The sequence below is a fragment of the Capra hircus genome, chromosome 7 (assembly GCF_001704415.2).
Source record: "Capra hircus breed San Clemente chromosome 7, ASM170441v1, whole genome shotgun sequence".
Classification (NCBI taxonomy): domain Eukaryota; kingdom Metazoa; phylum Chordata; class Mammalia; order Artiodactyla; family Bovidae; genus Capra; species Capra hircus.
Window position 1 is genome coordinate 99,052,440 of NC_030814.1, and position 24,440 is coordinate 99,076,879.

General features: G+C 39.6%; 2 protein-coding genes and 1 pseudogene across 2 annotated transcripts; all 3 read right to left on the reverse strand.

Moving 5' to 3' along the window:
* LOC106502295 (olfactory receptor 7E24-like) lies at nucleotides 3,743-4,279 on the reverse strand. Its single transcript, XM_013965138.2, has one exon. It carries the CDS (start codon nucleotides 4,277-4,279, stop codon nucleotides 3,743-3,745), a length of 537 nt encoding a protein of 178 aa, XP_013820592.2.
* On the reverse strand, nucleotides 13,082-14,076 carry LOC102183231 (olfactory receptor 7E24-like). Its single transcript, XM_013965137.2, is given in 2 exon segments — nucleotides 13,082-13,560; nucleotides 13,563-14,076. Coding segments are annotated over 2 exon segments (828 nt in total). The 5' UTR covers nucleotides 13,912-14,076.
* Nucleotides 21,088-24,440, reverse strand: LOC106502292 (annotated as a pseudogene).

Consider the following 24,440-nt stretch of genomic DNA (forward strand, 5'->3'; position numbering starts at 1 on the left):
GTCTAGGTTCGATGCAGGATACAGGATTTTTGGGGCTGGTGCACTGGGATGACCCAGAGAGACGGTATGGGGAGGGAGGCGGCAGGGGGGTTCAGGATTGGGAACTCATGTACACCTGTGGTGGATTCATGTTGATGTATGGCAATGCCAATACAGTATTGTAAAGTAAAATAAAGTAAAATTTAAAAATTTTTAAAAACAATAAAAAGCAGAGACATTACTTTGCCAACAAAGGTCCATATCGTCAAAGTTATGCTTTTTCCAATAGTTATGTACAGATGTCAGAGTTGAACCATAAAGAAAGCTAAGCACTAAAGAATTGATGCTTTCAAATTATGGTGTTGGAGATGACTCTTGAGAGTCCTTTGGAATGCAAGGAAATCAAACCATTCCATCCTAAAGGAAATCTGTCCTGAATAGTCATTGGAAGGACTGGTGCTGAAGCTGAAGCTCCAATACTTTGGCCACCTGATGCAAAGAACTGACTCATTGGAAAAGATCCTGAGGCTGGGAAAGACTGAAGACAGGAGGAATGGGGACGACAGAGCATGAGATGGTTGGATGGCATCACCAACTCAATGGACATGAGTTTGAGCAAGCTCTGGGAGTTGGTGATGGACAGGGAGGCCCAGCATGCTGCAGTCCATGGGGTCACAAAGAGTCAGACTGAATTGAACTGACTTGTCTTGCTGAACTCAATAGGAGACCTAAGATGTAATTATTGAGACAGAGAACAGGAAGGCATGGTAATCAAGTGAAGTCCTAACCAGGCTGTTTCTAGTAAAAGGAAAAGTCCTCCCTTGAAAGAAGGTAAACTTATTTTGAAGACTTGGGTGACTCAATGTACCTCAGGCATCATTGGAGTCACACAGAAATTGGAATATGATACCACCTATTCTCCAGCTGCATACCCAAAGCTAAGACATACACTTGACTTCCACCTGTCTTTCCTGGAAGGATTTTGCATCTTCCAGTTGCAGGTACATAAGAGCAAATTTTTATACCCAGTGCTATAGTATCAGTCAAGAGTCAGTCAAGTAAAGAAAAACCAATTAGTGTTTTTTCAAAAAATTTTATTGGAGTAGAGTTGATTTATAATGTTGTGTTACTTTCAAGTGTAAACTACAGTGAATTAGTTATACAGATATCCATTCTTTTTCAGAATGTTTTCTATATGTTCATTACAGTGTATTGTGAAGAGGAACTAAAAAGCCTCTTGATGAAAGTAAAAGAGGAGAGCGAAAAAGTTGGCTTAAAGCTCAACATTCAGAAAATGAAGATCATGGCATCCGGTCCCATCACTCATGGGAAATAGATGGGGAAACAGTGGAAACAGTGTCAGACTTCTTTATTTTGGGGGGCTCCAAAAGCACTGCAGATGGTGATTGCAGCCATGAAATTAAAAGACGCCTACTCCTTGGAAGAAAAGGTATGACCAACCTAGATAGCATATTCAAAAGCAGAGACATTACTTTGCCGACTAAGGTCCGTCTAGTCAAGGCTATGGTTTTCCCAGTGGTCATGTATGGATGTGAGAGTTGGACTGTGAAGAAGGCTGAGCACCGAAGAATTGATGCTTTTGAACTGTGGTGTTGGAGAAGACTCTTGAGAGTCCCTTGGACTGCAAGGAGATGCAACCAGTCCATTCTGAAGGAGATCAACCCTGGGATTTCTTTGGAAGGAATGATGCTAAAGCTGAAACTCCAGTCCTTTGGCCACCTCATGCGAAGAGTTGATTCATTGGAAAAGACTTTGATGCTGGGAGGTGTTGGGGGCAGGAGAAGAAGGGGATGACAGAGGATAAGATGGCTGGATGGCATCATTGACTCAATGGATGCAAGTCTGAGTGAACTCCAGGAGTTGGTGATGGACAGGGAGGCCTGGCATGCTGCAATTCATGGTTTTGCAAAGAGTCAGACACGACTGAGCGACTGAACTGAACTGCACTGAACTGAACAGTGTATTGAGTAGAGTTACTTCCTTTTGCTATACAGTAGGTTCTTAACATCTATCTATTTGGATGTAGTTGTGTTTATATGTCCAGTACTCTTGCTTGGAGAATCCCATGGATGGAGGAGCCTGGTGGGCTACAGTCCACAGGGTCGTCAGAGTCGGACACAACCGAGTGACTTCATCACTTTCATATGTCAATTCCAGCCTTCCAATTTATCCCTTACTGCCCCTTACTCAGCATAAATTTGTTTGCTACATCTGTAACACTATTTCTCTTTTGTAGATAAGTTCATTTGTACCCTTTTATATATCCTTCATATAAGTGATATCATATGATATTTGTTTTCCTCTTTCATACCTCATGCAATATGACAATCTCTAGGTCCATTCAGGTTCCTGCAAATGGCATTATTTCATTAGTTTTTATGGCTGAGTGGCAGTCATCCAGGAATAATGCATTTAATCATTTTAGTGAAAAGCTTTAACTCAGAGAGTTGGTTAAATAGTTACTGAAGGGCTGAAAGGTGAAAAAAAAAGAAAGAAAAAGAAGTAATATAGCCATCGTAAGTGAAGGAGGAAGCTACTCTACCAAGGGCTTGAGGGGTTTAAAGGGATCACCTGAGCATTTAGGGCAAAGAGATATTTACAGATCATGTTGAAAGAATGTAAGATCAACACAAGATGCGACATAGAAGAGTGATTCTGAGCATCCCACCCCAGAGCAAAGTCCATGCATATGATGTAGATACACCATGTGAAGATTATTGGAAATAATGGGGAAAGGCATTGCTTGTTACTACAGCAGAGTCTTCATACCTTCTACCCTTTGACCTCTGATCTCTTCTGGATCTTCAGCATTTGTCCATGAGCAGTTAGGACCCAAAGTAGAAAGGTCACTTTTAAAGGAAAATTCTGACTTACATCACTAGGTCTCCATCTTGGCCACACACTAGAACCACCTGAGTGCTTTGAAAAATACTCATATTTAGGCCACAACCAAGCACAGTTAGAGTGTCTGGTGGTGAAACCCAAAGTCAGTATTTTTAATCTTCCCAGATATTTTTGATAAAAGCCTAGGTTGAGAAGCAGTGACATGCCTCCTCATCCATAAATGCATGTGTGGATTTAAAACATAGATACAGAATTTACTATGGAAACGATGTAACAGCTGTGCAAAACTCATAAATTTCCAATATATTGAAAGGGAAGTATTCATTCTTCAAGGATGTTTGTGCCACCAAAGATAAATTATAGAATCTCCATAGATATAAAGAAATCCAGGTAAGAAGTGATTATGACACACAAAGGATCCTCTATCTCCCACTGTCATGTTAATCCCGAAACAGAAACAATATTCAGGTGGAAAGCAAAGAAAGACATGAAGGTCATAAGAGTTGCAAAACTGATGGCATAAGAAAGGTAGAATTTTAAATCTCCAGGTTTTGTTTTGCTGAGTTTTCTAGCCTACACTCAAATGGGTGGCCAGGTCCTAAGCTGAGATTGTTCTGCTGAGGAACCTCCACATAGCCTTTTTGATGTCTTTGTTCCTCAGACTATAGATGAAGGGGTTTAGCATGGGGGTGACCACAGTGTAAACCACTGAGGCTGCTACATCCTTCCTTGGAGGAAGGGAGATGGCTGAGCTGAGATATACCCCCAGGGCTGTTCCATAAAACAAGCATACCAGTGCCAGGTGAGAGCCACAGGTGGCAAAGGCTTTATACATCCCACTTGATGAGGGGACTCTCAGAATGCAGACAAGAATTTTATAGTAAGAGAAAAAGATTCCTCAGGTAGGGGGAAAACCAGAGATGGCAATGATAATATAGCTGACTACATTATTCATGAAAGTATCACAACAGCCAAGGTTGAGCAGCTGAGAAGGGTCACAGAAGAAACTAGAAATTTCTATATCCTTGAAGCAGGTAAGTTGTAACACAGTCACATTATACATCTGGGAATCCAAAAGGCTAACAAAAAACGACACCAAAATGAAGATGCAACAGGTACGTGGGCTCATGATGATTGTATAGTGCAGTGGGTGACAGATGGCCACAAACCTGTCATAAGCCATCACAGGCAGAAGCGTACTATCCATACACCCAAAAAGGATCAAACTAGACATCTGTGTCAGGCAGCCTTCATAGGAGATGACTCTGCTGTGAGTTTTGATGTCCACAATCATCTTGGGAACAGTGGTGGAGAAGAAACTGATGTCAGCCGAAGACAGGTTGGAGAGAAAGAAGTACGTGGGAGTGTGGAGGTGAGGGTCGGAGGTGACAGCCAGGATGATGAGCAGGTTCCCCAGCATGGTGACCAGGTACATGAACAGAAACAGGACACAGAGCAAAGGCTGCAGTTCTGCATCATCTGAGAGGCCCAGGAGGAAGAATTCTGAGACACTTGTTAGATTTCCAGTTCTATGTAGCTTGGACACCTCTGGAAAAAGAAAGAGGCCTGGAAACAAAGGAAATAAGTAAATGGGCTTTGAGAGCTGTGCCCATATTTTGGATTCAAGCAATTCATTTTAAGATTATACATCCCAGTATCTTCAGCAATATTTCTCAGTGTGGCAAATTCTACCTACCTAGAAATGTTTTCTCCTTGGTTTCTATGTTATTCATCTCTGCCTATACACTCTTACTTTATAAAACTTCATAGAAAAGTGAAAGGGAACAAGAATATTAGAGCTAAAACATCCATGATCTCAGCTAAATATAACCAACTTCCGTAGATATAATGTAGAAGGAGAAATTCCCTTCCCCTCTAATAAGATATAAAATTTGATTTAAAGTAATTAAGACATACATAGTTATATAAATCTTAATTCAATCAAAAACAATTCTAGATATTTTCCTCATTTTCAATATTGACAAATCTATGAAATGCAGAACTAGGTCCTCTTGATTCTTAATTAAAAATGAATGTTCATAATGAGAACACATTTTATATGATATTCAGAGTTTTATCATCATTCTTTGTTTTCTGCCTTCCCTTCTTCATGAAGTAAGTCATTACTCAAACATTAGAGTGGTCTTTTAAAAGTTTTTAGTATATTCTTCATATCTTTGACTTTAGTGGAATTCAATTTTTGATCAGTATGGTTTAATTAAACACAGGATCATAATGCATTGATGACTACAAAGGTGGTATTACTGTACAGAACAATGTTAATGATTAAAAGGTAATAGAATTTAAGAAACTCTCTTGAAATTTTGATTCATGCTGATGTATGCCAAAAACTGTCCCAACACTGTAATCATCCTCCAATTAAAATAAATTATTTTTTTAAATAGACATAATATTTTCCAGATCATTCCATGTTGTCACAAATGGCAGGATTTCCTTGTTTTTCTGGCTGAGTAATATCCCATTATTTATATAAACACACAACATTTTTTACCTATTCAAGAGTCAATAAACACATTTTCACTATTTAAAATAATATGATGATTACAAGGGAATGTAAATATCCCTTAGAGGTTCTGATTTCATTTCTTTGGCACCTACCCTGAAGTGGGTTGCTAGATCCTATGGTAGTTCTATTTCAATTAGTTGCAGCTTTTAACTTTTTTAAGGAACCTCTATTCTGTTTTCTGCAATGGCTGTATCATTATTCATTCCCACCAACCAAGTACAAGTGTTCCTGTAACAGTGAGCAGGGAGCAGGGAGTCTCTGCCAGGACTGACAGGGAAGTGAGTGACATGATGGTTTGGGGTGGCAGGGCATTGCCCACATACCTAGCATTTGGAATCAGTCTGTCCAAAATGACTGACTTCAAACATGATTTTATCGTTCTTTAATTCGTGATCTGGTTGCTGTTGTTTAGCCCCTAAGTTGTGTCTGACTCTTTGCGACACCAAGGACTGTAGCCCACTAGGCTCCTCTGTCCATAGGATTTCCCAGGCAAGAACACTGGGGTGGGTTGCCATTTCCTTCTGCAGGGGATCTTTATGACCCAGGGATCGAACTTGAGTCTCCTCCATTGGCAGGCAGATCCTTCACCACTTGAGCCACCAGGGAAGTCCCAAGAACTGGTACATGTTACATAAAATGTTTCACTTATTTCCTGTTATTAAAATAATAGTAGAGTTATGTACATATAATTGGGAAATTATGCACATGTAATCAAGCAGGAAATACAAAATGTATACTTCAGAGCCCAATACTTAAGAGGCCTTCAATAACAGGATAGGATGGTATGGTTCATGTCATCCTCGTCATGCACGTTCTCATCCTCATCACTGATCCCATAATGAACTGAAGTGTTAGAAGGAAGGGGAACAGAGGATGAGATGTTTGGATGGCATCACTGACTCAACGAACATGAGTTTGAGCAAACTCCAGGAGATGGTGAAGGACAGGGAAGCCTGGCACGCTGCAGTCCACAGGGTTGCAAAGAGTCAGACACAACTGAGTGACCAAACCACAAATGAACAAGAGGAAAGTTTACAGAGGCACATTTGCTTCTCTATTGGGAGGGATGCCAGCCAGAGCCAGGCCAGTGAGGGTGAAATGAGAACTCTGAATGAAAGTTCTCACATCTCAACCAAAACTAAGAATATGAACTTTAAGGCACTCTATTCCAAACCCATGTAGATTGGTCCCAACACCTCTTCACCATCCCTGTCTCCATAGCACTTACTAGGTTGGCTGTATCTCTGCTGGAACATGACCAAGGAGCACAGACTCACTGCCTCTCTCCTGCCTGGTGTGTGATGAAGTCTCAGGGTCCCTCCTCAGGATGGACAGCTAAACAGACTCAGGCTGGACATTCTGATGTAGGTTCCTACAAAGGATGGAGACATAGGTGTGGATTCACAATGTTAGAACAGGCAAAATAATGAGCTTGGAGGAACTGGCCAATTATTTACAATGGTATGACCTTAGAGGTCAAGGCCCAAAACTCATCATTAGCCACTTGGTCCATGTTGTCCTCATCTCTGGGGACTTGTTAATATTAAAAGAACAGGAAAAGGAGAAGAGTGAATGTCCTGAGAAGGGTCTGGGTCCCTTTTCATCTCAGGAGGAAATTCCATGTACTCTTGCTTCTTACTTACAAGTTGCAGATCTTAACATAACATCAGACCTTTTTTTCTCAATTTACCACTCAATGTGTGATTTTGATATGCTGAAATCCATTGTATCAATGATGAAGTCTTTGCATCATGAGGTCTAGACCAACCATGTGATACACTATACATTTTCATAGTTTTCCATTTTTCACAGGACTGGAAAAGATCAGTTTTCATTCCAACTGCAAAGAAGGGCAATGCCAAAGATTGTCCAAACCACTGCACAATTGTGCTCACTTCACACACTAGTAAAGCAATGCTCAAAATCCTTCAAGCTAAACGTCAACACTAGGTGAACCAAGAATTTCCAGATGGACAAGCTGGACTTAGAAAAGGCAGAGGAACCAGAGATCAAATAGTCATAGAAAAAGCAAGGGAATTCCAGAACACTATCTACTTCTTCTTCACTGAGTATGCTAGAGTCATTGACCATGTGGATCACAACAAACTGTGAAAAATTCTGAAAGAGATGGGAATACCAGACCACCTTACCTTCCTCCAGAGAAATCTGTATGCAGGTCAAGAAGTAACAGAACTCGACATAGAGAAAATGACTGGTTCCAAATTGGGAAAGTACATCAAAGCTATATATTGTCTCCCTGCTTATTTAATTTATATGAAATGCCAGGCTGGATAAAGCACAAGCTGGAATCAAGATTGCAGGGAGGAATATCAATAACCTCAGATATGCAGATGACACTGCCTTATGGCAGAAAGCAAAGAGGAACTAAAGAGCCTCTTGATGAAAGTGAAAGAGGAGAGTGAAAAAGCTGGCTTAAACTCAACATTCAAAAAATGAAGATCATGGCTTCCAGTCCCATCACTTCATGGCAAATAGATGGGGAAAGAATGGAAATAGTGAGAGACTTTATTTTCTTAGGCTCCAAAATCACTGCAGATGGTGATTGCAGCCATGAAATTAAAAGATGCTTGCTCTTTGGAAGAAGAACTTTGACAAACCTAGACATCATATTAAAAAGTAGAGACATTTGCTATTATTTTCTCCCATTCAGAAGGCTGTCTTTTCACCTTGCTTATATTTTCCTTTGTTGTACAGAAGCTTTTAATTTTAATTAGATCCCATTTGTTTCTTTTTGCTTTTATTTCCAGAATTCTGGGAGGTGGATCATAGAGGATCCTGCTGTGATTTATGTCTGAGAGTGTTTTGCCTATGTTCTCCTCTAGGAGTTTTATAGTTTCTGATCTTACATTTAGATCTTTAATCCATTTTGAGTTTATTTTTGTGTGCGGTGTTAGAAAGTGATCTAGTTTCATTCTTTTACAAGTGCTTGACCAGTTTTCCCAGCACCACTTGTTAAAGAGATTGTCTTTACTCCATTGTATATTCTTGCCTCCTTTGTCAAAGATAAGGTGTCCATATGTGTGTGGATTTATCTCTGGGCTTTCTATTTTGTTCCATTGATCTATATGTCTGTCTTTGTGCCAGTACCATACTGTCTTGATGACTGTGGCTTTGTAGTAGAGCCTGAAGTCAGGCAAGTTGATTCCTCCAGTTCCATTCTTCTTTCTCAAGATTGCTTTGGCTATTCGAGGTTTTTTGTGTTTCCATACAAATCTTGAAATTATTTGTTCTAGTTCTGTGAAAAATGTGGCTGGTAGCTTGACAGGGATTGCATTAAATTTGTAAATTGCTTTGGGTAGTATACTCATTTTCACTATATTGATTCTTCCGATCCATGAACATGGTATATTTCTCCATCTATTAGTGTCCTCTTTGATTTCTTTCATCAGTGTTTTATAGTTTTCTATATATAGGTCTTTAGTTTCTTTAGGTAGATATATTCCTAAGTATTTTATTCTTTTCGTTGCAATGGTGAATGGAATTGTTTCCTTAATTTCTTTTTCTACTTTCTCATTATTCGTGTATAGGAATGCAAGGGATTTCTGTGTGTTGATTTTATATCCTGCAACTTTACTATATTCATTGATTAGCTCTAGTAATTTTCTGGTGGAGTCTTTAGGGTTTTCCATGTAGAGGATCATGTCATCTGCAAACAGTGAGAGTTTTACTTCTTCTTTTCCAATTTGGATTCCTTTTACAGCCTTCTGAATGGGAGAAAATAATAGCAAATGAAACAACTGACAAACAACTAATCTCAAAAATATACAAGCAACTTCTGCAGCTCAATTCCAGAAAAATAAACGACCCAATCAAAAAATGGGCCAAAGAACTAAATAGACATTTCTCCAAAGAAGACATACGGATGGCTAACAAACACATGAAAAGATGCTCAACATCACTCATTATTAGAGAAATGCAAATCAAAACCACAATGAGGTACCACTTCACACCAGTCAGAATGGCTGCGATCCAAAAATCTGCAAGCAATAAATGCTGGAGAGGGTGTGGAGAAAAGGGAACCCTCCTACACTGTTGGTGGGAATGCAAACTAGTACAGCCACTATGGAGAACAGTGTGGAGATTCCTTAAAAAATTGCAAATAAAACTACCTTATGACCCAGCAATCCCACTTCTGGGCATACACACCGAGGAAACCAGAATTGAAAGAGACACATGTACCCCAATGTTCATTGCAGCACTGTTTATAATAGCCAGGACATGGAAACAACCTAGATGTCCATCAGCAGATGAATGGATAAGAAAGCTGTGGTACATATACACAATGGAGTATTACTCAGCCGTTAAAAAGAATTCATTTGAATCAGTTCTGATGAGATGGATGAAACTGGAGCCAATTATACAGAGTGAAGTAAGCCAGAAAGAAAAACACCAATACAGTATACTAACACATATATATGGAATTTAGGAAGATGGCAATGACGACCCTGTATGCAAGACAGGAAAAAAGACACAGATGTGTATAACGGACTTTTGGACTCAGAGGGAGAGGGAGAGGGTGGGATGATTTGGGAGAATGGGAATTCTAACTTGTATACTGTCATGTAAGAATTGAATCGCCAGTCCATGTCTGACGTAGGGTGCAGCTTGCTTGGGGCAGGTGCATGGGGATGACCCAGAGAGATGTTGTGGGGAGGGAGGTGGGAGGGGGGTTCATGTTTGGGAACGCATGTAAGAATTAAAGATTTTAAAATTAAAAAAAAAAAAAGAAAAAAAAAAAAAAGTAGAGACATACTTTGCTGACAAAGGTCCATCTAGTCAAAGCTATGGTTTGACTTCCAGTAGCCCTGTATGGATGTGAAAGTTGGAATATAAAGCTGAGCACTGAAGAATTGATGCTTTGGAACTGTGGTGTTGGAGAAGACTCTTGAGAGTCCCTTGGACAGCAAGGATATCAAACAAGTCAATGCTAATGGAAATCAGTCCTGAATATTCTTTGGAAGGACTAATGCTGAAGCTGAAGCTCCAATACTTTGGCCACCTGATGTGAAAAACTGACTCATTGAAAAAGACCCTGAGGCTGGGGAAGATTGAAGGCAGGAGAAGAAGGGGACAACAGAGGATGAGATATTTGGATGGCATCACTGACTCGATCAACATAAGTTTGAGCAAGCTCTGGGAATTCGTGATGGACAGGGAAGCCTGGCATGCTGTAGTCCAAGGCATTGCAGAGTCAGACACAACTGAGCAACTGAACTAAACTAAACTGAAACTGGGAGTTGGTTTAAAAGATACTGAAAGGCTAACAGGCAAAAAATAACAAAGCTGTAAGAAAAGTTATGACCAACATAGATAGCATATTCAAAAGCAGAGATTTTACTTTGCCAACAAAGGTCCATCTAGTCAAGGCTACGGTTTTTCCAGTAGTCATGTATGGATGTGAGAGTTGGACTGTGAAGAAAGCTGAGCGCTGAAGAACTGATGCTTTTGAACTGTGGTGTTGGAGAAGACACTTGAGAGTCCCTTGGACTGCAAGGAGATCCAAACAGTCCATCCTAAAGGAGATCAGTCCTGGGTGTTCATTGAAAAGACTGATGCTAAAGCTGAAACTCCAACACTTTGGCCACCTCATGCGAAGAGCTGACTTATTGGAAAAGATTCTGAGGCTGGGAGGGATTGGGGGTGCGAGGAGAAGGGGATGACAGAGGATGAGATGGCTGGATGGCATCACCAACTCAATGGACATGGGTTTGGGTGAACTCCGGGAGTTGGTGATGGACAGGGAGGCCTGGCATGCTGCAGTTCATGGGGTCGCAAAGAGTCGGACTCGACTGAGCGACTGAGCTGAACTGAACGGAACATAGCACTTATGAGTGAAGAAAGATGTTACTCCACCAAGGGCTTGAGGAGTATGAAAGGAGCGGCTGACCATTTAGGGCAAAGAGAATTTACTGACCACTACTGAATGTATGTAAGATAAAAAACAGAGCAATCATTTCAAGAGCCACACCCCAAAGCAACGTACACCAGGTATACTGTATATAATGCATACAATGTACACTGACCACTATTGAATATATGTAAGTTAGAAAATGGAACAAACATTTCAAGAGCCACACCCCAAAGCAATGTATATAAGTGTGAGTTTGGAGTAGAGACAATAGATTTATAAACAGCACATAGGCTACAGAGACCAAATTCTATGGTATAGAGAGGCTACATGTGAAGAATCATTATCAGCAATAATGGGGAAAACACACTGCCTGTTGGGCTTCTCAGTAGTAAAGAAATTTCCTTCCAATTCAAGATATATGGGTTCCATCCTTGAGTCAGGAAGACTCCCTGGAGAAGGAAATGGCAACTCCAGTATTTTTGCCTGGAAAATATCATGGACAGAGGAGCCTGGCAGACTATGGTCCATGGGGTCGCTAAAGAGTCAGAAGCAACTTACTGACTGAGTATACACACTGGCACATTGCCTGTTACTACAGCAGGCTCTTCATACTTTCCCCCATGAGATCAGATCTCTTTAGAATCTGGGACATTTGTCCATGAGCAGTTAGGACATATGACATAAAGGTCACATTTGACTGAACGATCTGACTTAGATCAGAAGTTCCAACCTTGGCCACATGCTAGAACCAGACTCAGTGTGTTTAAAAATACTCATGCTAGGACTTTCCTGGTGGTCTAGTGGATTAGAGTCCACCTTTCAATGTAGGAGGCAGGAGTTCAATCCCTGGTCTGGGACTTAAGACCCCACAAGCTGCATGGTATGACCAAAAATAAAAATAAGTAATTTTTTATAATCTTCAGTTCAGGACACCCTAAGTCTAACATTGTGAAGGAATTATCCTCCTTTAAAATAAGTAAATAAATTTGAAAATAAATAAATAAGAATAAAATAAATAGACTCTTTGGGAGTGAGACTCAGTTGTCAGTTAATTTTTTAGTTTATTTTATTGTAGTATAGTTGATTCACAATGTTGCAAAACAGTGAGTATTTTTAAGCCTCCCAGATGATTTTGGGAAAAGCCAAGGCTGAGAAGCAGTGACATGTATCCTCACACATCGACTGCATGCGTGCATGCTCAGTCACTTCAGTCATGTCCAAATCTGCGACCCCATGGACCATGGCCCACCAGGCTCCTCCGTCCATGGGATTCTCCGGGCAAGAATATTGGAGTGGGTTGACATTTCTTTCTCCAGTGATAAAGTATGAAGTGAGTGAAGTGAGGGAAGTGAAGCTGCTCACTTGTGTCCGACTCTTTGTGGCCCCCTGGACTGCAGCCCACCAGGCTCCCTGTCCATGGGATTTTCCAGGCAAGAGTACTGGAGTGGGTTGCCATTGCCTTCTCCACATAGACTGCATACACAGATTTAAAACATAGTAATCAGCTGGAAAATAAACAACAGCTTCCCAAAAAATATACTATCTAAATCTGTAAAAATGGAGTTGTTCATCTTTCTAGCATGTGGGCCACCACAATAAATGAGAGACTCCTCCTTAGATACAATAAGATTCAGTCTCGCAGTATTTTTGACATCTATAGAATCCCAGAAGACCTTCCCAGCCCCATCAAAAACATATCTAAAGAAGCAATATTCAGGTATAAAACAAGGAGAGTTAAGTAGGCCCTAAGGGCTACAAATGATGTCATCAGAAAGATAGAATTTTCAGATCCAGATATTAATTTTGCTACATTTTCCAACCCACACTCCAAATGGAGGTTAGACTGTTTTGTTGAGGAATCTGCACAAGGCCCTTTTGATGTCTCGGTTCCTCAGGCTGTAGATGAAGGGGTTCAGCATGGGGGTGACCACAGTGTACATAACTGAGGCCAGTGAATCCTTCCTGGGAGACTGTGAGATGGCTGAGCTGAGGTACACACCAAGGCCTGTTCCATAATATAAGCAAACAACTGTCAGGTGAGAGCCACAGGTGGAGAATGCTTTATACCTCCCACCTGATGATGGGACTCTCAAAATGGAGGAAAGAATTTTATAATAAGAGAAAAAGATCCCTGAGAAAAGGACAAAAGCAAAAATGGCACCAGTAAAATACAGGATTATATTATTGGTGAAAGTGTCAGAACAGGCAAGCTTAAGGAGCAGAGAAGGGTCACAGAAGTAATTGGAAATTTCTACATCTTTGAAGCAGGTAAGTTGTAGCACAATCAAATTGTGTACCTGGGAGTCCATAAGGCTACCAAAAAAGACACCAAAACTAAAGAGAAACAGAGGTGTGGGTTCATGATGACCAGGTAGTGCAGTGGGTGACAGATGGCCACAAACCTGTCATAGGACATCATAGACAGAAGCATACCATCCATACATCCAAAAAATATAAAAGAAGACATCTGTGTCAGGCAGCCCCCATAGGAGATGACTCTGCTATGAGTTAGGATGTTCACAATCATCTTGGGGACTGTGGTAGAGACAAAACCAATGTCAGCCAAGGAGAGGTTGGAGAGGAAGAAGTACATGGGGGTGTGGAGGTGGGGGTCAGAGGTGATGGCCAGGATGATGAGCAGGTTCCCCAACATGGTGACCAGGTACATAGACAGAAACAGGACACAGAGCAAAGGCTGCAGTTCTGGATCATCTGACAGGCCCAGGAGGAAGAATTCTGAGACACTGGTTAGATTCTGTGTTAGATTCTGTGGTTGTATGTACCTTGGACACCTTTGAAAAACAAACAAGATTTGGAAGAAAGAAAACAAGTAAATAACACATAGTATTGTGTCCATATTTTGGATTCAAGCAATTCATTTCTAAGATCTTACACCCTAGTTCCTTCAGCAATATTTCTCAGTGTGACAAATACTATCTGCTTAGAATTCTTTCTTCATTGGTTTCTGTGTTATTCACATCTGTCTATGCACTCTTACTTTATAAAACTTCACTGAAAAGTAAAAGAAATAAGAATGTCAGAGGTAATATATCCATGACCTCAGTTAAATACAGCCTACTTCTTTAGAGATGATAAGAGATTCCCTTATAGAATAAGAGATTCCCTTCCCCGTCTAAGAAAATATATAATAATTCAAATATAAAAAATTTAAGTCATTTATATAAATCTTATTTTCTCAAATACAATTCTAGATATTTCTCTCACTTTTCTATTTACAAATCTCTATGAAATTCAAGACTATGTCACCTGGATTCTAAATCAAAGATGAATGTTCATAATCGGAAACATTTTGTTTGATCTTCAGAGTTTTATTCATCCTTTGTTTTTCTGTCTTCCTTCCTTCATGAAATAGAGATTACTCAAATATCAGAGCTGTCTTTTAGAGGTCATTTAGTATATACTCCTTATCTTTAACTTTGATGGACTTCAAATTTTAATCAACTTTTTAAAATTAAGAGTACAAGATCTAATGTGTTGGTGACTACAAAGATAGGGTTCATGTGCACAGTATTGTCAATGATTGAATGAAAATGAAATTTAAGTAACCCTCTTGAAATTTTTTATCTTATACAAGATTATTTGTTTCGAACCATCTCAGTAAAATGTCTGAAGTATGAGACTACTTTACATTGCTTGGACTTTGTCTGTCCTGTACTGACAGGATAATTCTACTTCATTGTTTCTCTTTTTTTCAGTTTATTGACATGATTGACAAAATGGCATATATTTGGGTTGTGTGAGACGAAACTGTTTAAAGATATACAAAAGGACAATTTAAATACATATACATATGGGGAATGATTACCACAGTCAAGTTAATTAACATATCCATCACCTCACACAGTTTCTTTGCATGTGTGTATGTGTATTAACAAGTAAGCCAAAGTCTCTTGGCAAATCTCAACAACACAGTGCAGAATTATTAGCTATAATCACTAGGCTGTACATTAGATACACAGAACTTACTCATTTTATAACTGAAAGTTTGTACCCTTTGACCAACATCTCCCCACTTTCTCCACCACCAATCCTCACAACTACAGTTTAAACTATGTTTCCAAGAGCTTGATATTCTTCACTTCCACACATAAGTGAGATCATACAGTATTTGACTGTCTATGTCTGGTGTATATATTTTAATATGCATAATATCCTTCAGGTCCATCCATGTTGTCACAAATGGCAAGATTTCCTTGTTTTTATGGCTGAATAATAGCCCATCATTTATATATACACAGCACATTTTCTTTATTTATTCATCTGTCAGCAGACACATATCCATATTACACTATTTAAAATAATATCACAAGGACAAGGGAACGCACATATCTCTTAAAGGCTTTGAGTTCATTTTGTCAGCATGTACTCTGAAGTGCAGTCGCTGGGTCCTGTGGTAGTTCTATTTCAGTTCATTGCAGTTTTTTCTTTTTTAGGGCACCTCCATTCTGTTTTTCTAGTGTTTATAAATATTCATTCCCACCAACCAAGTACAAAGATTCACTTACCTCTGTATCCTCACCAGCATTTGTTGCTTTTTTTATATAATAGCCATCCTAACAGATTTAAGATGATATTTAATTTACATCTGGACTTGCATGTCTTCATATTAATTGATGTTGAGTGCCTTTTACCTGGTGATCTTGTTCTCCTGATCATAAACTCTCTTATTGATAGTTGAGGAGTTTCAGGGGAGGTTTCACAGTCAGGTCAGAACTCAACCTTCTTATCGTGACATAACAAATTTCCATGTCAATCCTTCCTGATACAGGGATTGCAATTCTTACACTTTTGCCTTTAAAAGGTAATTCTGGTTCATTATTTTGGTATTCAAACTATAATTTAATTGTGTAAAAGATCAAAATGGAATAATGAAAACACATCTGGGCAGTTTCCTTATCCATGAAATTATTATAGTAATTGAAACTACCTAAAGAAAAATCATTAATGTTGCTTAGACCAGTGGTTTTCAGGTCCAGTTGATCTAGTATTTATATGTGCATATTTTAAAAATACTCAGTTACCCCAGCCTCAGTCTAGAACTGGTTCCAGGTTGTCTACATGTGAATTTCTTGGTCTTCCTTCTGTGAAGCTGGGCTTGATAAACACCACCTTAGAATACTGCACAACACTGAGAAGAAGGTCCATGACTATTATATCTATTAATACTATCATGAATACTTCACCTGCTTTGAAAATATGGACATTAATAATATTTGCTTCAGATGTCATATTTTACAAAAATTTAAAACATTAAAGTTTTCGTGGCATCGCAGTTCAATCCCGTTCTTCTCCATGCACATCCCTAAAAGCAGCATGTGTTGTGAAGTTGATGGGTTTGTTTCCTTTTAACGTTTCCATAATGTCAGTATTCGTTTATGTATCCAAAACCAGCTTTCATAAATTCTTCTCTAAACAGAATACTATCCATATTGCCCCTAAAATGCACTTCTTTACACGACATTTTGGTTCCATCTCTCTGTGAAATACATACAACTACTTTATTTTCCTGACACACATTTTTGCATAAGGAGAGACATTTCATCAGTTCATAAATGTACTTTTATAGAAAGCAATATAAATTTAACAAATTTAAAATATATCTTTGACATATATATTAAAGGCAATAATACATACTTTAATATAGTTTATATATTAAATGAATATTTAATTTATACTATATGTATTATATTTTTATTCATATCAGTTTCTGCTTACAACAATCCTATGAAAATTCTTGTACCTCTCTCTATATCAAACAAATGAAGATTTGTATGTAATATGTGAGTGGTAATTAGTCACTCAAGTTCTAACAATTGATTATAATCAGTTTCACTAATTAATATTAGTAATTACTAATATTTGTTTCAATGAAAAAATAATTTTTGACAACTGCACCATCTTTTAATAAGGTATCTTTTGAAAAGAACTTTGAAGTCTGTCTTGTGATAATTTCACATTAGCTGCACATTTTCATCTTATATAGGAAATCTTCTCAACCTTAGATTTCAAAACTGGACAGCAAAATGCATGGCTAATCATTGAAAACCCTAAAATCCCCCAGGTTAGGGTCATTATGGCCTCTGTAAACTGCTGCGTCACTTTCATAATTCACAGATACACGCCCTGAACCAAAAGAAGCTGAGACAATTTATCTTCCCTGTCACTTCTGGGACCCAAGTAGATTTGAAAATAAACTCTTACTAGGTACAGTGGAGGTGACTGAGAATTTGTGTAAGAATGAGCAGACCAGGGTTTGAGTCCTGGGTCTTTCCACTCTGTAAGTGGAGTATGTGCAAATCTCTCCACCTCTCTGTGTTTCTGTTCCTTCCTGGAAATTCAGTCCAATATTTGCCTCTACAGTGTATATCAAACCTAAAGGGAAGTTTAGAACTTAATAAACAATCAATCACTTGTATAAAGAATTTCAATCATTATTGGGAGATCATACTCATTAATAAAATAAACTCCCCTGAGTTTCATGGGTTCTAAGGCAAAGAGATCAAAGCCTTTCCTGTCTCAGAGCTGGAGCATAGAAAATATGAAATCCTAAAATATGTCTTGGCCCATGCATCAAGATGTGCATGTCCTCTTCTTTTCTGACTCTTTTTTCCCCCATATTCATGAAAATTTCTTCAGTGACTTCTCAGAGATTGAATGCTGTAGAGGCTATTGAATAGAAAATGATAGGTCCCAAAGAAAGTCCCATGATATAGGAAAAAAACAAGCAATATTTTAACTTGTCTCTGGTCCTATGGAACTTTCTGAAAAGGATGAAAACACTAGCGTGAATGGTCCACTGTGTGGAAGCTATATTGCCCACACATTGTTTCTGTGAAAAATGGAAGAGTTTATTCAACACTAAAATGGGTTTTTCATCCTTGTTGCCTCTACTGTGCTACCAAGATATAGGCTCTGAGGAATCAGAAATAAATAAACCTCAGTCATTTCTCTTCATTATGAAGAACGTACTTGTACCAACAAAAATCACAATAAACTAAACAATAAAATAAGCAAAAATCTCCTGTCAGGGATGTGAGGAAACCGTAGCATCAGATGAAGAGATGACAGGAGAATTAGCCTTATCACTATTAGTAACAAAATACCAAAAATGTATTTTGCCCTCTCTTCATCCATCATATAGTTATTGCACAGAGGGCTACCATTATTTGTTTAGTCCTAATTCAATGGGTTTGTATCAATGAGGAATCAAGTCTGTTGACAATCCTAAGTCTTACAGATTCTAAGAAATTTCCCTATAACACACTAAGAATTAGCGGAGCATAAAAGATTCAAAATAAAGTTTTTCTTCTCTGAGTCTCATACCCCAAATTTCACTGTTTTCAGACTTTCTGAAAGTTTTCAGCAAAAATACAGAGATATAGCAACATATACATCTGGAGTATGTTATTTTAAACGGTTTTCATTTACCTGAGTAGGAATGGACCACAAGACTCTGATTTTGTATCTGCTTTCATGACTGAATCAACTGATCATCAGTGCAGAGGAGAAAGTGGACAGAGGAAGTGAAATCCAGAAACAATGTCAACAGAGAGATCTACCCTGTAGTATCAGGTGGCAATCATTTCTCTGGTCTTTGCCTGTGATCTCATATGTTCTTCCTAAAGCTGACACAGCTAGCTACCTACTGCTCTCCACTGTGCCCTCCAGAAAACTCCAAGAGGAAGGGCACAGTGAGCAGGGAATCTCTGCCAGGACTGGCAGAGAAGTGGCACGATAGTTTGGGGTGGCAGAGGGACTTCCCTACCTTGCATCTTGCAGTCAGTCTGTCTAAAATCACTGGCTTCAAACTTGGCTTTAACATTGTCTAAGTCATGATCTAGTTGCTGTTGTTTAGTCCTTAAGTTGCATCTGACTCTTTGCGACCCCATGAATTGTAGCCTACCAGTCTCCTCTGTCCATGGGATTTCCCAGGCAAGAATACTGGAGTGGATTGCCATTTCTTTCTCCAGGGAATCTTCTTGACCCATGATTCGAACCCACATCTCCTGCACTGGCAGGCAGGTTCTTTACCACTAAGCCACCAGGAAAGTCCCTTGAACTGATACATGTTACATAAAATATTTCACTTCTCTCTTCTTATTAAAATAATAGTAATGTGTGTACATATAATTGGGGAGAAATTATGCAGATGTACTCAAGCAATAAATATAAAACAATTCCAAACCCATGTAGATTGCTCCCAAACTCCCTTCATCATCACTATCTCCCTCAACACTTACTGGGCTGGGCTGCATCTCTGCTGGAACATGACCAAGGAGCACAGACTCACTGCCTCTCTCCTGCCTCTCCCTTTTCAGGACGGACAGGAAGACAGACTCAGGCTGGACATTCTGATGTACGTTCCTACAAAGGATGGAGACAGAGGTGTGGATTCACAACATGAGAACAGGCAAACCAAAGAGCTGGAGGCACTGACCAATTATTTACAATGATATGACCTTAGGGCTCAATGCATAAAGCTCATCATTAGCTAGTTAGTCTATATTATTCCAATCTCTGGGGACTTGTTAATATTAATAGAACAGGAAAAGGAGAAAAGTGAATGTCCTAGGATGAGTCTGGGTCCCTCTTCTCCTCAGGAGGAAATTCCCTGTACTCTTGCTCCTTAATTCCAAGTCACAGGATCTTAACATTAAAGTCCAATTTTTTCTCATTTTGCCACTCAGTGTGTGGTTTTGAGGGCTGAAAATCCATGTATCAATCATGAAATCTATGCAGTATGCCAAGGATGTGTATGTACACTTTTCATTTTCAGAGTTAATAATTGTTTCTAAGGATAACTTGTTTTCATTTCCTTACTTTAGCTCACACTCAATGGGAAGAAATACACAATGGAATGAAAACCAAGAGTTGAGATCAATGAGAGCATCTCAGATCCTGCCCACCACACAGGACTCATGCTCTATAAAGACTGTGCTCCAAGCCATTCAAGGCTCAGGTCCTGCCCATCTGCTTTGTAATATGTCCCCAGATTCACTGCACCAACATGATCTCAACAAAAACTCCCTGGAAACAAACTAGAAATGGGTAGACTTTCCTCTCTACTGGGTACTGCAGACCCCACTGTACAGCTCAGGTCATGCAGTTTCAAGTAGACCCCTGGTTTGTGATACACAGGAGAGTCCCTCCATCAGCATCAAAGCAGGTGTGGAGCCACAGTATTAGAACTGGCAAACTAATGAGCTAGAGGCACTGGCCAATTATTTACAATGATATGACCTTAGGGTTCAGTGCCCAAAGCTCATCATGAGCCAGTTGGTCCATGTTGTCCCAATCTCTGGAGACTTGTTAATATTAATGGAACGTGAAAAGGAGAAAAGTGAATGTCCTGGGAAGCATCTGGGTCCCTTTTCTCCTCAGGAGAAAATTTTCCTATAGTCTTGCTTATTACTTCTCACTTGCAGGATCTTAACACAAAATTCAGACTTTCCCCCTCAATTTAGCCATGCAATGTGTTACTTTGATATCTATGAATCGATAGTATCAATCATGAAATCTACAAAGCATTATGTCTATACTATGGATATGACATACTTTCCATTTTCACAGTCTCTAAGGATAGCTTCTCTTTTTTTGGCCAATTTTACTGAAACTTCACATAGGGTTAGACATGATGTAGCAACTAAATCACCAAACCAATGAATTTTGAATTCTAAGGTTTTTTTTCTTTATTGTCATTGGCATATTAGAAAACTATTGATCTTTACTTACAATTTAATAACTGATACTTTAATTAAATATTTCAGTGCATCTCCCAGAGGTCACAATCAAGGTGTCAGCCAGGGCTGTAGGCATCTCAAGGCTAGATCAGCAAGTGTCCACTTTCAAGCACATTCATGAGGCTGTTGATAAGATTCACCTGTTCACACAATATTATCCAGAGAATTCCTTCAGTTCCTTGACATATGGCCTCCTGGTGGGGCAGCTGGGTTTTATCAGTGTGAGCCATCAAGAATACCAGAGAGAGGCACCAGGAAAATAGCCAGATTATTGTACTCTGTTCCCTATTACTTCCCAACATTTCTTCCTCATTCTTGTTGTTGGCAGTGGGTCTCTATGTACATCTCACACTCAGTGGCAGGGAAACACACAGGGGTAGGAAAACCAGGAGTCTGGATCCATGAGAGGATCTCAGTGCCCACCACACAGAAACCTCACTGTCTATGAGAGGAAGACACTGGGTGTTGGGACATTAAAAATAATTCATCCACAGCAAAATGTATTACTACGCATGTGGGCTAAGTCACTTCAGTTGTCTGACTCTTTTTGACCTTTTGAACTGTAGCCCTCTAGGCTCCTCTGTCCATGAGATTCCCCAGGCAAGAGTCCTGGAGTGGGTTGCCACGCTCTCCTTCACAGGATCTTCCCAACCCAGGGATTGAACCCAAGTGTCCCTCATTGCAGGTAGATTCTTTACCAGCTGAGCTACCCGGGAAGCCCTGAGTATCCTTGAAGTGAAGTGAAGTAAAATTCACTCAGTCATGTCCAACTTTGTGACCCCATGAACTATAAAATTCATGGAATTCTCCAGGCCAGAATACTGGAGTGGGTAGGCTTTCCCTTCTCCAGGGGATCTTCCCAACCCGGGATCCAACCCAGGTCTCCTGCATTGCAGGCAGATTCTTTACCAGCTGAGCCACAAGGGAAGCCCAAATGGCGACTGAGTAGAGTTAATTATAGAGAGATGAGGGGAGTATTGGGGCTCTATAAAATATGTGGGCAGTGGTAAAATTGTTAAACTGAAGTAACAACATTGTGGGGAGAAGGAATCAGACATTAGAGTCAGTGCTAAGGATGAGTGTAGAATACACGATGTATATGAAAGATAGATGTTGGTCTTTATGTATTAAATTAGCGATTTGCTTTGCACTCGCCTTGGCTTTCCTTACATGATGACTATCTGTAAATAAAACAAGAATCTTCTCACATTCAGTGTTTGATGTGTCATTGAGAAATTTCTGTCCTCACTTTTCATCCCTTTACTATGTGCAGAAATAGTCAAACCCCACTCTTTGTTCTGTGAGTCTTAATCTTGCAGTAACCAGTAGAGAAAAATAGATTCTATTGAATGTCCTGATAATAAACACAAACCATATTTTTACAATTTTAAAGCAAACCATATATTTTTTCTCTCTTTTGCAAGTCTTCTTAGAGATGTCTATAGAAGTTTCAAGACAGAAGAAAAATACTGGATGTATAATTGTTAAATTGACTTTACTCTTCCTTATGAGGTAGTGGGTAATTTGTTCAATGCTGTACAAAGTAGTTCAGTTCAGTTCAGTCGCTCAGTCGTGTCCAACTCTTTGCCACCCCATGAATCGCAGCACACCAGGCCTCCTGGTCCATCACCAACTCCCAGAGTTCACTCAGATTCACGTTCATCGAGTCAGTGATGCCATCCAGCCATCTCATCCTCTGTCGTCCCCTTCTCCTCCTGCCCCCAATCCCTCCCAGCATCAAAGTTTTTTCCAATGAGTCAACTCTTTGCATGAGGTGGCCAAAGTACTGGAGTTTCAGCTTTAGCATCAGCCCTTCCAAAGAAATCCCAGGGTTGATCTCCTTCAGAATGGACTGGTTGGATCTCCTTGCAGTCCAAGGGACTCTCAAGAGTCTTCTCCAACACCGCAGTTCAAAAGCATCAATTCTTTGGCACTCAGCCTTCTTCACAGTCCAACTCTCACATCCATATATGACTACTGGAGAAAACATAGCCTTGACTAGACGGACCTTAGTTGGCAAAGTAATGTCTCTGCTTTTGAATATGCTATCTAGGTTGGTCATAACTTTTCGAGCTGTGCCTAATTTCTGCCCTTGCTGTGCTACACTAGAGTACAAATGGACAAATTTAAGTTTCTATCCTCAACCTAATGAGAACCTGCTGCATAGCACAGGGAACTCTACTCAATGCTCTGAGGAGACCTAAATGGGAGAGATATCCAAAATAGAAGGGATATATGCAAACATATAACTGATTCACTCTGCTGTACAGCAGAAGCTAACACAACATTGTAAAGCAAATATACTCCAATAAAAATTAATTTACAAAAATCTTAGAGTGCTTTAAGCTCCGTGTGGTTACCAAAGAAAAATTAGAATGAATGAGAATTTAAAAAAAAAAAAAAACAATTTTAAAACAGGTTGTTTTGCTGAGGAACCTCCACATGGCCCTTTTGCTATCTTGGTTCCTCAGGTTGTAGATGAAGGAGTTCAGCATGGGGGTGACCACAGTGTACACCACCGAGGCCACAATTCTTCCTGGGAGATTGTGAGATGGCTGAGCTGAGGTAGACACCAAGGCCTGTTTCATAAAATAAGTAAACAAATGCCAGGTGAGAGCCACAGGTCAAGAAAGCTTTATACCTCCCACCTGATGAGGGGACCCTTAGAATAGAGGAAACAATTTTATAATAAGAGAAAAAGAAAAAATAAATAAATAAATGAGAGAAAAAGATCCCCAAGATAGGGAGAAAATGAGAGATGGCACCAACAAAAATACATGAGTATGATATTTGTGAAAAGGTCAGAACAGGCAAGGTTGAGGAGATGAGAAGGGTCGCAGAAGAAATGAGAGATGTCCACATCTTTGAAGTAGGTGAGTTTTATCACCATGGAACTGTGCATCTGGGAAACCAAGAGACTGATGAAAAGTGATACCAAAACCATTGAGCCACGGAGACATGGGTTCATAATGTCCAAGTAATGCAGAGGGTGACAGATGGCTACAAACTGGTCATAGGCATCACAGTCAGGAGGAGACCATCCAAATACCTAAAAAGCATAAAAAAGGACATTTGTGTCAGGCAGCCTGCATAAGAGATGACCCTGCTATGAGTCTGAATGTCCAGGATCATTTTCAAGATTGTGGTGGAGGTGAAATCGATGTCAGCCAAGGATGGGTTGGAGAGGAAGAAGTACATGGGAGTGTGGAGGTGGGGGTCAAAGGTGACAGCCAGGATGATGAGTAGATTCCCCAGCACGGTGACCAGGTATGTGGACAGGAACAGGATAAAGAGCAAAGGCTGCAGTTCTGGATCATCTGAGAGTTCCATGAAAAGGAATTCTGAGTCATTTGTTAGATTCTGTGGCTCCATATAGCTTTGACACCTTTTGAAAAAGAAGAGAAGATTGAAAGAAAGGAAACAAGTAAATGGCCAT

What these genes read in the sequence shown, in the direction of transcription:
- LOC106502295 (XM_013965138.2), bottom strand. Translation starts at nt 4,279, where the DNA reads ATGTACCTGGTCACCATGCTGGGGAACCTGCTCATCATCCTGGCTGTC.